This window comes from Jaculus jaculus, chromosome 5 (genome assembly GCF_020740685.1).
Source record: "Jaculus jaculus isolate mJacJac1 chromosome 5, mJacJac1.mat.Y.cur, whole genome shotgun sequence".
Taxonomy (NCBI): Eukaryota; Metazoa; Chordata; class Mammalia; order Rodentia; family Dipodidae; genus Jaculus; species Jaculus jaculus.
This window is the reverse complement of record NC_059106.1, coordinates 84,206,119-84,221,802: the sequence shown is the minus strand read 5'-3', so window position 1 is coordinate 84,221,802 and position 15,684 is coordinate 84,206,119. Positions and strand designations below refer to the sequence as shown.

At 44.8% G+C, this 15,684-nt stretch overlaps 2 protein-coding genes across 2 annotated transcripts in view; one reads left to right on the top strand and one right to left on the bottom strand.

Annotated features, from left to right (window-relative positions):
- Positions 1 to 6,788, top strand: part of Lrrc41 (leucine rich repeat containing 41) — a 23,061-nt gene extending 16,273 nt beyond the window's left edge. The window contains exons 5-10 of the mRNA XM_045148796.1: positions 3,327 to 3,587; positions 4,034 to 4,198; positions 4,279 to 4,377; positions 4,865 to 4,987; positions 5,213 to 5,288; positions 5,386 to 6,788. Of these exons, the coding sequence (XP_045004731.1) occupies positions 3,327 to 3,587; positions 4,034 to 4,198; positions 4,279 to 4,377; positions 4,865 to 4,987; positions 5,213 to 5,288; positions 5,386 to 5,605 (944 nt within the window). The 3' untranslated portion in view covers positions 5,606 to 6,788. The remainder of the gene's footprint in view (positions 1 to 3,326; positions 3,588 to 4,033; positions 4,199 to 4,278; positions 4,378 to 4,864; positions 4,988 to 5,212; positions 5,289 to 5,385) is intronic.
- Positions 5,817 to 15,684, bottom strand: part of Rad54l (RAD54 like) — a 27,163-nt gene continuing 17,295 nt past the window's right edge. Inside the window, exons 13-18 of the mRNA XM_045148797.1 lie at positions 12,762 to 12,872; positions 12,494 to 12,617; positions 12,115 to 12,193; positions 11,463 to 11,642; positions 6,509 to 6,672; positions 5,817 to 6,417 (exon numbers count right to left, since the gene is read on the bottom strand). Of these exons, the coding sequence (XP_045004732.1) occupies positions 6,207 to 6,417; positions 6,509 to 6,672; positions 11,463 to 11,642; positions 12,115 to 12,193; positions 12,494 to 12,617; positions 12,762 to 12,872 (869 nt within the window). The 3' untranslated portion in view covers positions 5,817 to 6,206. The remainder of the gene's footprint in view (positions 6,418 to 6,508; positions 6,673 to 11,462; positions 11,643 to 12,114; positions 12,194 to 12,493; positions 12,618 to 12,761; positions 12,873 to 15,684) is intronic.

Sequence of the window (15,684 nt, the reverse complement as noted above, 5' to 3'; positions counted from 1 at the left end):
TTTCTATATTATTTTTGTAAATATTTTTATTTATGAAAAGTAGACAATGGTCATGCCAGGACCAAAAGCCCCTGCAAACTCCAGATGCATTTGCCACCATGCATGTCTGGCTTAGGTGGGTACTGGGGAATTGAACCTGGGCCCACAGACTTCACAGGCAAACGCCTTAGCCTCTAAGCCATCTCTTCAGTCCAATGTCCATTCATTTATATATAAGAATGGACATATATGTATGTATGTATATATGGGGAAACAGAGAGAAAAATGAGTGTTGATGTGCTAGGGTCTCCTGCCACTGCAGAATTCCAAATACATGCATCAGTGTGTGCTTCTGGCTTTATGTGGATACCAGGGAATTAAGCTCAGGCCATCAGGCTTTGTTATTTTTATTTATTTACTTGAGAGAGAATGGACATGCCAGGTCCTCCAGCCACTGCAAACTCCAGATGCATGTGCCCCTTTGTGCATCTGGCTTACATGGGTCCTGGGGAATTGAACTAGGATCCTTTGGCTTTGCAGGTAAACACCTTAACCACTAAAGCCATCCCTCCAGCCCCCATCAAGTTTTGTAAGCAAGCGCCTTCTAGCTTCTGAGACATCTCTCCAGTACCCTGTATCTCTACGTTTTTGTTGTTGTTGTTTGTTTGTTTGGAGGTAGGGTCTCACTCTAACACAGGCTGGCCTCAAACTCAGAGCAGTCTTCTTATTTCTGCCCCTAAATGATGGGATTAAAGGCATGCTCAGCTTTCTCCATTTTCTTTTTCTTTGCAAGGGGGGAGAGGGAGACAATGGGCACACCAGGGTCTCTAGTCACTACAGATCATTGGGCATTGTAGGCAAGCACCTTAACTGGTGAGCTAGCTCTCTAGTCCATATATTTTTTTTAAATTTTTATTTATTTGCAAGCAGAGAGAGAGAGGCAGACACAGAAGGAATGGGCACACCAGGATCTCCAGCCACTGCAAATGAACTCCAGACGCATGTAACCCCAGGTGCATCACAAACATCTTAACTGCAATGCCATCTCCAGCCCTATCTTTATATAGTCATATTATGGCTCACCTGGATTGTCTTTACCTGTACTGTAACAGTTGTTTGGTTTTTTTTTTTTTAATAATTTTAAACTGGGTGTGGTAGTGTACACCTTTAATCCCAGCACTTGAAAGGCAAAGGTAGGAAGATCCATATGAGTTCAAGGCCATCTTAAGACCAGTGAATTCCAGGTCAGCCTGGGCTAGAGTGAGACCTTAACTTGATAAACAAAAAAAAAAAAAAAAAAATTGCAAAAGAGGCAGGTAGAGAATGGGTGTGCAGGGCCTCCAGGCACTGCAAACAAACTCAAGACCCACATGCCACCTTGTGCATCTGTCTTACATGGGTCCTGGGGAATTGAACCTGGGTTTGGCTTTTTGCGGGTAAGCACATTAACCAACTGCTAAGCCATCTCTCCAGCTCGTTGCTTGTTTTTTGTTATTAAGTATGGTCTCATTGTAGCCCAAGCCATCTCAGCTGGGCTGGCCTTAGATTCATAGTGATCTTCCTCCTACCTTAGTTTCCCAAGTGCCAGAATTAGAGGTATGAACCCACCATGCCCAGCTACAGGCATTCTCTTAAACATGTAGACCTGGCATCCATTTCTTCAAAAGCCTTCTATGGGTTAGATATAATGGCGCACTTGACTGTAATCCCAACACTTGGGAAATGTAAGCAAGAGTACTGGTTCAAGGTTACACAAGCCTCAATTTCACAAAAGAAAGGCCCCGTTAGGGCTTTCTTCCACCATATATATCGATATCACACAGGGTCCTGCTGTACATTCCAGGCTGTCCCAAACTCAGTCTTCCAAATGGTGTTAGCATAGCCTATAACCTCTTGCTTGTATCTAGCAAAAAATAAACCAAGTATTTAGTATGTCCTGGGCTATAGCTGAATGAATCAACAGTAGCATGTAGTCAGAAGTCTAAGGAGTTATTTGCTTGTGGCATTAAGCAACTGCCATGCTTTTCTGGTTCTTTGTCCACTCTGGGACATGGTTAATTTTATCTTGTTCAGGCTCAAACACAAGGATACAGGTGTGCTAAGCAAGTGGTCTGTCATTGAACTACATTCCTAGCCCAGAAATGACTAATTTTCCCTGTCCCATACCATCTAGAGTATGCCCAGGTGGGTCATCAGCACTGGTTTTATAGATGTTTCCCATGACCTACGATATTGGGGGTTTTTCTTTGTTTGTTTGGTTTTTGGTCTTTTTTTTCCAGGTAGGGTCTCACTCTAGCCCAGGATGACCTGGAACTCTGTAGTCTCAGGCTGGTCTCAAACTCAATGATCCTCCTACCTCTGCTTCCTGAGTACTGGGATTAAAGGCATGCACCATTATGCCCAGCTAGCCGTCTTTCTTAGCCTAGTTTTTAGGACTTTCTACAGTGTTGGTTCCAATAACCCACTCTAGAGCTGTGTTGAGTCCTGATCTAGCCTGACAAGCCTCCTGACTATGACCGTTGACTTTCTTCAAGGCCCTGCTTCTCTAAGAAACTATGCAGAATCCAAATCTATTGCTCTTTAGTCTTATGGTATAGTATAGTAAGGTACCTTTTTTCTGGGGGGGGGGGGATGAGATATGGTCTCACTGTAGCTCAAGGTGACCTAGAATTCACTATATAGTCTCAGGGTGGCCTCAAATTTACAGCAATCCTCCTACCTCTGCCTCCTAAATGCTGGGATTAAAGGATGCAAAGGTTTTTTTTTTTTTTTTTTTTTGGTGTTTCAAGGTAGGGTATCTCTGGCCCAGGTGAACCTGGAACTCACTATGTAGTCTCAGGGTGGCCTCGAACTCACAGCAATCCTCCTCCCTCTGCCTCCCCAGTGCTGGGATTAAAGGTGTGTGCCACCACACCCGGTGCAAAGGTACTTTTTAACCTATCTTGCTTTGGGACTTCTCTGATGCCTCTTGAATGCATAGCCCAATACAGCAGGTGTCAGTGTACTGATTACCTGAGGAAAAGACATGGATGAGGAAGAAATGTGATTTCAAAAATCCCAATCCAAACACCTTGGCTCATGCCCTTAATCCCAGCACTTAGGAGGCTAGGATAGGAGGATCACTGTTGAGTCTGCAGCCAGCCTGGCTACAGAAAGAGCCTAACTCAAACACCTGATCAGAACCAGGCATGGTAGTGCATACTTGTAGTTCCAACACTGGAAAGCCAGGATTGTCACCAGCTTGAGATCTACATAGCAAAAATTTCTCAAAATAATGTAATATTCATTACAGATATTTTATGAGTTGTACTAACCCCTACATGACTTTAATCTTTCTCCTGCCATAGGGCTGGGCTCTAATATTTTCCGCTTGCTGGACAGCCTGCGAGCCCTATCAGGCCAAGCTGGATGCCGCCTCCGTGCCCTGCATCTCAGTGACCTGTTCTCACCACTGCCCATCCTGGAGCTGACACGGGCCATTGTCCGAGCCCTGCCCCTCTTGCGGGTCCTTTCTATTCGTGTTGACCATCCAAGCCAGAGGGACAACCCTGCTGGGCCAGAGAATGCTGGGCCTCCTAGCCACATAATTGGAGATGAAGAAATACCAGGTGAAACACTTATGCACACACACACCTCTTCACATAAATGAGCAGCTACATCTGTGTAAGGAAGGACCTCCACTCATCTCTGGTTTCATGTTATATTCACCCTTTCTAAGCTGACACTAAGATATCCTTACATTGGGTAAAGCCTAGATTACCATATCCCCAGTAGAGTGACCCTGATAGCTTTGTATCTAGGAAAGTGATCTGAACTGATAAAGGAACTATTGGATTAGTCCCCTTCCCCCCCCCCATATGTTCCTACTTTCTAAGTCTCTTCCCCCAGTAGTAAGCATACCCTATTTTGTACTTTAGTTACAAGATCTTGTATTTAGTGCTCTGTTCCCAAAAATTAGAACAGTACATGACACATAGTAGGCACTCTAGTCTCAAGACAGGATAGGACCTATTGGGAATGAGGTCAGCTGCAATCTTTTCTCCCTACCACACAGAAAACTGCCTGGAGCAGTTGGAAATGGGATTTCCACGAGGAGCCCAACCAGCCCCACTGCTCTGTTCAGTTCTGAAGGCCTCGGGTTCACTACAGCAGTTGTCCCTGGACAGTGCCACCTTTGCCTCTCCTCAGGATTTTGGGCTTGTATTGCAGACACTCAAAGGTAAGAATGGTAACAGCTGTTAGGTGGGATCTAATATTATTCTGTGAGAGGGCTAAGATCCATGGCCTGTGCCTATCCAGAGTACAACCTATCCCTGAAGAGGCTGAGCTTCCATGACATGAATCTTGCAGATTGTCAGAGTGAGGTGCTGTTTTTGCTACAGAATCTGACTCTTCAAGGTAAGTTCCTGCATTGTCTCAGTGAACAAACTACTGTTCTTTTCTTTGCCTTTATATCCAACTATTAGATAGAAAGCCTATATGACCTTCCTTCTAAAAGTCCTAACTCAGCAGGGAAATTACTCAATTTTAGAGTACCTCATCCAAGTTTTCCTTACCTTTCAGGGCTAGCAGAAATGGGGGTGGCACCTTGGGTTCAATTCCTAGCACCATAGAAAAAAGGTGGTGGTGGGGAAAAATAAATGATCTACTCTCCCAACTCTGCAGAGATCAGTGGGTAGAAGGAAGGGAATGGAGACTTGTACAGAGAGCTCTCAGTAGACATAAGGCTCAATCATTTAAACTAATTCCAGCCTTGCTCAGGATGTTAGATTCCTCTTTCAAGGTCTCTATAGGATGTTTATAGCTTGATAGGACCACCTGCATCAGGAGGGGCAGCACCAGTCCTGTTATAGTCATCAGAATTTATTCTAATTTCTCCTCACAGAGATTACCTTCTCCTTCTGCCGCCTGTTTGAGAAGCGCCCAGCCCAATTTCTGCCTGAGATGGTTGCTGCCATGAAGGGCAACTCCACACTGAAGGGCCTTCGGCTGCCAGGAAACCGCCTGGGTGGGAGCCAGACCTTGGGGAGGGAAGGAGGGAGAAGCCAGGCCTTTGACCTAGCAACGTAGGGAATAAAGGCAGCGACCACTACACTGGGAATGTTGGGGTTATAAAATATAGGTATTTGTTTGCGGGGGTTTCAGAACTTGGGAGGGCTGTGGTTCTCCTGAGCAAGAGCTGGCTTCTCTGTTCTTAGGTGGAGGTAATAGACACCTCTCCCTTTCTCTTCAGGCAATGCTGGCCTGTTGGCCCTGGCAGATGTTTTCTCAGAGGATTCTTCTTCTTCTCTTTGTCAGCTGGATATCAGGTATATCAGGGAATGGGCAGACAAGGGATGGGACCACAGGGATACAGACCAATGGACCAGTTGCTTCATGGATATCTAATCCATCTTACCCTACCAGTTCCAACTGCATCAAGCCAGATGGGCTTCTGGAGTTTGCCAAGCGGCTGGAGCGCTGGGGCCGTGGAGCCTTTGGTCACCTGCGCCTCTTTCAGAACTGGCTGGACCAGGATGCAGTCACAGCCAGGGAAGCAATCCGGCGGCTCCGGGCCACCTGCCACGTGGTTAGCGACTCATGGGACTCATCCCAGGCCTTTGCAGATTATGTCAGCACCATGTGATGAGGCCCATACCTCACAGGCCCATGCTCAGTACCATCAGCTTGCAGGGGCTGATGCATGGGCTGCCCAGAATCCCCAACCATCAACTGTTTCTTTTTCTGCCACCTTTTGTCTTTTTTTTTTTTTTTCCATCTTCCCTTCCACTGAGGTCCTGGAGGCCTTGATGGGGCCCAGCAAAGGCATTCCCACAGAGGAGTTTAGAGGCTTTGCATCATTTAGAACTCTGGGAACCCTGGGCCAGGAGGTTCCAATGGTCATCTTCACTAAGCAAAGCCCTTTTACCCTGCCCTGAGTGCCTGCCTTCCCTCCTCAAGAAGGTACTTGGGCATTAGAGAAGCATAGGAGTGCCCATCACCAGGCCTCTTCCCTCCTGGGTTTACCAAGCTGCTCCCAGGCCTCGGTCCCTTTCATATCTTTATTCCTTTCCTTTTTTTTTTTTTAAACCAAAAAAGTTTTTCTTATAAAATAAATTTTGGGCAAACATCATGTAGCCCTTCTTGCTGATTTTCTCCCAGAGAATAACATTCATCAGGGTCTTGTAGGGCAAGGAACCCCTTTTCCCTGTATCCTTCCTCCTTACAGCTGTATTGAGGATCAGTTATCAGAGGAGCCCCCTCTGCTCCTCATGGGAACGCTGGTGGAAGACGAAGGTGATGGCAGTAGATGCAGCATCCCAGGCAGCCTGGAGTACCTCATCTTGGAGCCCCCGCCTATCAGTGCTGTGGTTCCACTGAGACAAGTCTGAAGTGCAGTCAGAACCATCAGGGGGTGGCCAAACCTGCCGGCGGTTTACACAACGGCGGCAATGTAGCCTGAGGTCAGAAGACAAGAGTATAGTCACTAAGATCTCATTTTTGTGCTATGCAAGTATCTCAGAGGTAATGACAGAGGCATTCCACCCACCTGTCATGTGTGTCACTGAGACTGGCTTCATCCAGGGTAAATAGCTCCTTTAGCTCTCCAAGAGAAAAGTGCCGCTCTACATCCTGTTCCTCATCCACCACACAGCTGCTTAGTGCCTTCTTGTGGCTTTGCCGCTGAAGAATCTTTTCCTCAATTGTTCCTGCCTAGGGGTAGGGATGGGATGTGGGGTTCAGCCATCCTTACACACAGAGCAAGGAAACTTAAGGGTTGGAATAATATCAAGAAAGGAAATGAAAGAAAAAACATGAATGCTAAACTATTACCTGCCTCAGCTGATGTTTATTTTCCCATTTCATCTCCTAGACCTATGCATATTTGTCTACACAGGCTATTTTCTGTACCAGGGAAGGGTACCAGAGCCTGGCTCCATCCCTTCAAGGTGAAATGAGGTTGACTGCAGTAGTTTCAGACCTCATCATCATCTATTCATTTGAGTAGTCTGTTCCAGGTCCTAAACTAACACTGGGCTGCAAGAATCAACTATATCTATTCTTGAGATCAGAATCTATTGAGAGACACAAACATAAAAATAAATTGGTACAGTTACAAAATCTCTACAGGATACGTAGAGGCCAACTAAATAAATTACAGAAGAGTTTTTAAAAATCTTAAAGTAGGGCTGGAGAGATAGCTTAGCACTTAAGGCACTTACCTTCAAAGCCTAGACTCGACTCTCCAGGTCCCACATAAACCAGACACAGTGACGGAAGTGTGCAAGGTCGCACAAGGGAGCATATGTGTCTAGAGTTCGACTGCAGTGTCTAGCGGTCCTGGCACATCAATTCTCTCCCTCTCATTCTCACATTTAAAAAAAGAAAGGGGGGGGCTGGAGGGATGGCTTAGCGGTTAAGGCGCTTGACTGCAAAGCCAAAAGACCCAGGTTCAAGTCCCCAGGACCCATGTAAGCCAGATGCACAAGGTGGCACAGGCGTCTGGGGTTCGTTTGCAGTTGTTGGAAGCCCTGGCATGCCCATTCTCACCCTCTCTCTCTCTCTTACTCTAATAAATAAATAAAAATTAAAAAAAAAAAGAAAGGGGGGGGTGGAGAGATGGCTTAGCAGTTAAGGCATTTGCCTGCAAAGCCAAAGGATCCCCGTTCAATTCTCCAGGACCCACATAAGCCAGATGCACAAGAGGACGCATGTATCTGGAGTTCATTGGCAGTGGCTGGAGGCCCTGGCGTGCCCATTCTCTTTCTCTCTCAAATAAATTAAAAAAAAATTTTTTTTAGTTAAAAAAAAAAAAGCCAGTCTGTTGGGCTTGCCTAAAAAAAAAAAAAAAAAAATCTCAGATGGCTCATGAAGACCTGAGTTTGGATATCCTGAATCCACATAAAAGCCTGAATGTTAGCACACATATAATCCCAGCACTAGGGAAGCAGACACAAAAGGATTTTTAATCTTTAGATTACATAGTGAATTTCAGGTCAACCTGGGCTACAGTGAGACTCTACCTCAAAAAAACAACAAAAAAAAAAAAATATATATATATATATATATATATATATCTTTTAAAAAGTTAAATAAAAAAGGGCTGGAGAAAGCTGGGCATGGTGTCACACGTCTTTAATCCTAGCTCTAGGGAGGCAGAGACAGGAGGATCACCATGAGTTTGAGGCCAACCTGAGATTACATAGTGAATTCCAGGTCAGCCTGAGCTACAGTGAAACCCTACCTCAAAGAAACAAAAAACAGGCTGGAGATGGCTTAGTGGTTAAGCACTTGCCTGTGAAGCCTAAGGACCTAGGGTTGGAGGCTCGATTCCCCAGGACCCATGTTAGCCAGATGCACAAGGGGGCGCACGTGTCTGGAGTTCATTTGCAGTGGCTGGAAGCCCTGGTGCACCCATTGTCTCTGTCTGTCTGTCTCTCTCTCTCACACACAAAAATGGAAAAAAAGTGGTGGGGAGCCTGGAGAGATGGTTTAGCAGTTAATGCACGTGCCTGTGAAGCCTAAGGACCCAAGTTCAATTCCCTAGTACCTGTAAGCCAGATGCACAGGTGGAGCATGTTTCTGGAGTTCATTTAGCAATGGTTGGAGGTGCTAGCATGCCAAATCTCTACATGTATCTGTCCCTATCTCACGCTCTCAGATAAATATTTTTTCACTTTTTATATTTTAGTATTTATTTATTTATTTTTGGGTTTTCAAGGTAGGGTCTTACTCTAACCCAGGCTGTAATTTTTTTTTTATTTTAGAAAAAGAGAGAGAGACAGAACTGGTATGCCAGGGCCTCAGCCACTGCAACCAAACTCCAAACGCATGTGCCACCTAGTGAGCATGTATGACCTTGCACTTGCCTCATCACGCATCTGGCTTATGAGGGATTTGGAGTGGAACATAGGTCCTTAAGCTTTGCAGGCAAGTGCCTTAAGCACTAAACCATCTCTTCTGCCCTTTTACACTTTTTAAATGTGCATTTCTTTAATTTTTAAAAGAATAAACTGGATGTGGTGGTACACGCCTTTAATCCCAGCACTTGGGAGGCAAAGGTAGGAGGGTTGCCATGAGTTCAAGGCCAGCCTGAGACTACACAGTGAATTACAGGTCAGCCTGGGCTAGTGCTAGACCCTACCCTGAAAAAAAAAATACACAGAAGTCATGTGTTTTACATAGGAATGTACACATTAACAACACATTTCTTATACTTTTATAAAATTCTATTATATCAGCCAGAAAATTATAAATTAAATATACCAGAACATTTTAAAATTAAAATGAAGCCCCTGAAACTACTGGATATGCTAGACTTTTTCCAAATTCAAATGAGCAGATTATAAGTATGATTTATTAAATAAGGTTTTGTTAGCTTCATTGCCTATAATTCTGTAAGAGGCAAGTTTATTGTGCCTAACAAACAGGTATATCTCTTAAAAATAAATAAAGATGGCTTAGCGGTTAAGACATTTGCCTGCAGAGCCAAAGGATCCCAGTTTGATTCTCCAGGGCCCATGTAAGCCAGATGCATGAGGGGGTGCATGCATCTGCACTTCATTTACAGAGGCTAAAGGCCCAAGCAGGCCATTCTCTCTCTCTCTCTCTCTGCCACTTTCTCTATATCAAATAAATAAATAAAATATATTTAAAATAAATAAATAGAGCCAGGCATGGTGGCACATGCCTTTAATCCCAGCACTTGGGAGGCAGAGGTAGGAGGATCACTATGAGTTTGAGGCCAAAAACAAATATATATACATATACATACACATACACATACACACATACATACATATGTGTGTGTATGTGTGTGTGTGTGTGTGTGTGTGTATGGGGTGGGGACATGGCTTAGTGGTTAAGGCGTTCACCTGCGAAGCCTAAGGACCCCAGTTCGATTCCCCAGGACCCATGTAAGCCAGATGCACAAGGGGCACATGTGTCTGGAGTTTGTTTGCAGTGGCCAGAGGCCCTGGTGTGCCCATTCTCTCTATCTGCCTCTCTGTCTCTCATAAATAAGTAGTACAATTGTGTATGAAAGAAAATAGGTATCCTGCTGGGTGTGGTAGTGCACACTTTTAATCTCAGCACCTGGGAGGCAGAGGTAGGAGGATCGCCATGAGTTCAAGGACACCCTGAGACTACATAGTGAATTCCAGGTCAACCTTGGGCTAGAGTGAGACTCTACCTTGAAAAAAAATTTTTTTTAAATAATTTATTTATTACTTAAATTTAAGGGGGAAAAAAGCGGGGCATGGTGACACACACCTTTAATCCCAGTCCTCGGGAGGCAGAGGTAGGAGGATCACCGAGAGTTTGAGGCCACCCTGAGACTACATAGTGAATTTCAGGTCAGCCTGACCTACAGTGAGACCCTACTTTGAAAAAATAAAAAAAATAAGCATCAAAGAGGAAAGGAATCCTTTACTCCTCAGATGAGAAGATTAGGTGTAGAGAACAAGGCTTGGTAGCCTACATTTTCTCAGTAAAAGATATTCTCTTCAGCCGGGCATGGTGGCACACACCTTTAATCCCAGCCCTCAGGAGACAGAGGTACAATGATTGCCATGAGTTCCAGGCTACCCTAAGATTACACAATGAGCTCCAGGGCAGCCTGGGCTAGGGACCCTACCTCGAAAAAGAAAAAAAAAAAAAAAGAAAGAAGAAAAAGGAAAGATATTCTCTTCGGAAACAATGAGACAGGATTTAAGTATGAAAATTGAAGGAAATGGCATCAAAAATAGGGCCTCCTCAAAATAGGAGATTCCTCAAGTGGCTGTTGAAGGAAATAAAATGGCCTAGGCCAAAAAAAGAACATGAATTTGTAGTAGTACCAGCCTGTAAATGCAAAATTGGTGTAGAGGCTGAGAATAGCTAAAATTATCCAAGTGGAATGAATTTTGAGAAGGAAGGATCAGGCTGGATTAAGAAGAAAAAAAGAGGCTGGGGAGATAGCTCAATGGTTAAAGATGCTTGCTTGCAAAACCTGCTGGCCTGGGGTTAAATGCCCCAGACACCTGCAAAAAAACTGACCAGTGTTCATTTGCAATGGTAAGAGACCCTCATGTACCCATAAATAAACACAAAACATGCAATTTTTTTTTTTCAAGGTAGGATCTCACTGTAGTCTAGGCTGACCTGGACCTCACTCTGTAATCCCAGGCTGGCCTCAAACTTATAGTGGTCCTCCTACCTCTACCTCCATGCTTAGTTTCCTTTCTTTGTATTGTTTTATTGTTTGTTTGTTTAAGAGATATAGACAGAGAGAAAGAGGCAGAGAGAGAGAGAGAGAGAATGGGCACACCAGGGCCTCTAAGCCACTGCAAAGGAGCTCCAAATGCATGTGCCACCTTGTGCATCTGGCTTATGTGGGTACTGGGGAATCAAACCTTGAACAGGTGTCCTTAGGCTTCACAGGTAAGCACTTAACCACTAAGCCATCTCTCTAACCATCCTTTTCTTGGCCCAACCCCTACACAGACCCTTATCACCATCCTTACAGATAGCAGGCGGTAAATATAGCAGGTCTTCTTTTGACCATCACGCCAGACCCGGGCCATAGCTTGCTCATCATTGGCTGGGTTCCAGTCAGGGTCAAACATGACCAGCCGATTAGCACCAATGAGATTGAGGCCACAGCCCCCAGCTTTGCTGCTTAGCATGAAGACAAAATCAGGACTCTAAGAAGAAATGGAAAAAACAATAACCTCTTATAACCTAAACTGGGATTCCTGCTTAGCCCAGCCATCTCCCATACTCACACTCAGACCAACTGTAAAGACTACCAGTACATCTGTGTAACAGTCAGTTTCCCAACCCAGTCATTTTTTTTTTTTTTTTTTTTTTTGGTTTTTTGAGGTAGGGTCTCACTCTGGTCCAGGCTGACCTGGAATTAACTCTGTACTCTCAGGGTGGCCTTGAACTCACAACAATCCTCCTACCTCTGCCTCCCAAGTGCTGGGATTAAAGGCATGCACAACCACGCCCGGCCACAAAGTCATTTTCTAAGTCAGGCATCATCAACCAGCCTAATCCTACCATACCCACCAAAAAAACAAAAGCAAAAACAATGTCACCAAAACTAAAGCACAGCCCCCCTTACAGCTTCTCTGTCAGCACTTAATTTTGATGTTACTGCACTGGTGCACTTACTGATGGATTATTGAAGCGCTCCACAACCTTGGCTCGCTTCTTAATGGACATTGTGCCATCCAAGCGGACATATAAGTACCTGAAGGGAAAGCCAAAGATCAAGAACAAGAAAGGGTCCCCTAAAGCCATAGCTACCAACAGGATGAGACTAAGCATGCTGGAGGCTGCTTGAGTATACTCTAAGGCCTCCCAAAGGACAGGGAGCTAGGGACCAAGACTGATCTATGGAAGGAGCTGAAAGGAGCAAGAGATGATTCTGCTTGAAAATGGGAGGCATCCCAGCAGTAAAGAGATCTCTCAGGAAGTCCTTCATCCTAGCAAACATACAACAATGGGAATACTCAGTATCCTTGGCTGGCCTACTTAGGCTCTTCCCTACCTTCGGGCTCGACAAAGCTTCTCAAAGAGATCCAGCGTCTGGGTGTAATTAGATACCAGCACTACTTTGTCACTGCTGCGGCTTCGAGTCACGGCTAGAATGTAATCCAGGACCAGCATCTTACCTTGGAAAAGCAGCAACCATCAGTCCATAAATGGCTATCCCAAGGGCTCCAGGTTTTTATACCTGATATCTTGCTTTGAGGCAAGACAGCTCTAACACACAGATTTCCTTTCCTTCCATGATTCCTCTGATAGGGAGAGCTTACCTGACAGTTGTGGCTCTACAGCTTTAGAGTTATAACCTGGGGGAAAGATGTCCAGTGAACCCTCAAAGCCATCCTCCTCTGCCACACACTTGTCATAGATTAAAGCTGGATCTGAAAAAACAAATGTCAGGCTGGAGAGATGGCTTAGCAGTTAAAGGCATTTGCAAAGCCTGACAACCCAGATTCTATTCCCCAGTACCCATAAAAAGCAAGAAGCGCGGGCTGGAAAGATGGCTTAGTGGTTAAGCGCTTGCCTAGGAAGCCTAAGGACCCCGGTTTGAGGCTCGGTTCCCCAGGTCCCACGTCAGCCAGATGCTCTTTCTCTGTCTGTCACTCTCAACTAAATAAATAAATTTTTTTTTTAAAAAACCTATTAAAAATTATCATTTATTTAAGAGAGACATACAGAAATAGGCAGGTAGAGAGAGAGAGAGAGAGAGAGAGGAAGAGAAAATGGGCGTGCCAGGGCTTTCAGCCAGTGCAAATGAACTCCAAATGTGTGTGCTCCCTTGTGCATCTGGCTTACGTGGGTCCTGGGGAGTCAAACCTGGGTCCTTTGGCTTTGCAGGCAAGCGCCTTAACTACTAAGTCATCTCTCTAGCCCTTTTTTTTTTTTTTTTAATGTTATATTTTCTTTGTAAACAGAGACACACAGAGAGAAAATGGGTGCACCAGGGCCTCTAGCTGCTGCAAATGAATTTCATATGCATGTACCATTTTGTGCTTCTTGCTTTTTTTTTTTTTAATGTTTTTGTTTATTTTTATTTATTTATTTGAAAGTGACAGACAGAGAGAAAGAGGCAGAGAGAGAGGGAGGGAGAATGGGCACGCCAGGGCTTCCAGCCACTGCAAACAAACTCCAGATGCATGCACCCCCATGTGCATCTGGCTTAACATGGGTCCTGGGGAACTGAGCCACAAACTGGGGTCCTTAGGCTTCACAGGCAACTGCTTAACCACTAAGCCATCTCTCCAGCCCCAATAATTTTTTTAAATAGAAAAAAAAAGGAATAAAAAAGCCAGGCATGGTGGTGGTGTACACCTTTAATCCCAGCATCTGGGAGGCAGAAGTAAGAGGATTGCTATGAGTTTGAGGCCAGCCTGAGACTACATTGTGATTTCCAGACAGCCTGGAATAGAGTGAGACCCTACCTTTAAAAACAAAAGAAAAAAAGGGGCTGGCGGGCTGGAGAGATGGCTTAGCGGTTAAGCGCTTGCCTGTGAAGCCGAAGGACCCAGTTTGAGGCTCGGTTCCCCAGGTCCCACGTTAGCCAGATGCACAAGGGGGCGCACGCGTCTGGATTTCGTTTGCAGAGGCTGGAAGCCCTGGTGCGCCCATTCTCTCTCTCTCCTCTATCTGTCTTTCTCTCTGTGTCTGTCGCTCTCAAATAAATAAATAAATAATTTAAAAAAAAAAGGGGGGGAGCTGGGAAGATCGCTTAGCAATTAAGGCACTTGCCTGCAAACCCAAAGGGCCCTGGTTCAATTCCATAGTACCCACACAAAGCCAAATGCACAAGGTAGCACATGCATCTGCAGTTTGTTTACTGTGGCTGGAGACCCTGGTGTGCCTATTCTCTTTCTCTCACTCTTTCAAATAAATAAAATATTTTTTAAAAAAGAAGCCAGAGGAATGGAGAGGCTTAGCAGTTAAGCCGTTTGCCTGCAAAGCTAAAGGATCCCAGTTTGATTCTCCAGGACCCATGTAAACCAGCTGCACAATGGGGCGCATGCAATCTAGAGTTCGTTTAGAGTGGCTGGAGGTCCTAGCACGCCTATTCTCTTTCTCTCTCTCAAATAAATAATAAGATATATTTAAAAAAATAAAAAAGGAAGGAACCAGGCCATCTTTTAAAAAAATATTTTTTATAAGTATATTATTGCAGCTGAGCATGGTGGAACACACCTTTAATCCCAGCACTCGGGAGGCAGAGGTAGGAGGATTGCTGTGAGTTCAAGGCTACCCTGAGACTACAGAGTGAATTGTAGGTCAGTCTGGACTACAGTGAAACTCTACCTCAAAAACCAAAATTAATTAATTAATTATTGCCAAGTATGGTGGTGCACACCTTTAATCCCAGCACTCAGGAGGCAGGGATAAGAGGACTGTCATGAGTTCAAGGCCACCCTGAGACTACATAGTTAATTCCAGGTCAGCCTAGACCAGAGTAAGACCCTATCTCAAAAAAACAAAAAAAAATATATATATATATATTATTTACTTATTTATTTATTAGTGTGTGTGTGTGTGTGAGAGAGAGAGAGAGGAAGAGAGAGAATGGACATGCCAAGGCCTCCGAACACTGTAAATGAACTACAGACACATGCGCCTCTTTGTGCATTTAGCTTATGTGGGTCCTGGGAAATCGAACTGTAGTCCTTAGGCTTCACAGGCAAATGCCTTAACTGCTAAGCCATTTCCCCAGCCCCCAGACCATCTTTAATCCCAGCACTTGGGAGGCTGAGGTAGGAGGATCCCTGTGAGCTCAAGGCCAGATGAAGACTACATAGTGAATTCCAGATCAGCCTGAGCTAGAGTGAGACCCTACCTTGGAAAACCAAAAAAGAAAAAAAACAAAGCTGGGCATGGTAGTACAGGCCTGTAATGCCAGCACTTGGGAGGTATAGGTTAGGAGGATCACTGTGAGTTCAAGGCCAGTCTAAGACCACACAGTGAATTCCAAGTCAGCAAGACCCTACCTTGGGAGGGGGAAAAAATGTCCAAACAAAAGCCACACTAAAATGGGTACCTTAGCCAGGCATGGTGGCACACACTTTTAACCCCAGCACTCAGGAGGCAGAGATAGGAGGATGGCCGTAGTTTGAGACTACCCTGAGACTCCATAGTGAATTCCAGGTCAGCCTGAGCCAGAGTATGACCCTACTTCAAAAACCCAACAAAAAAGGGTACTTTGCTTCCTGA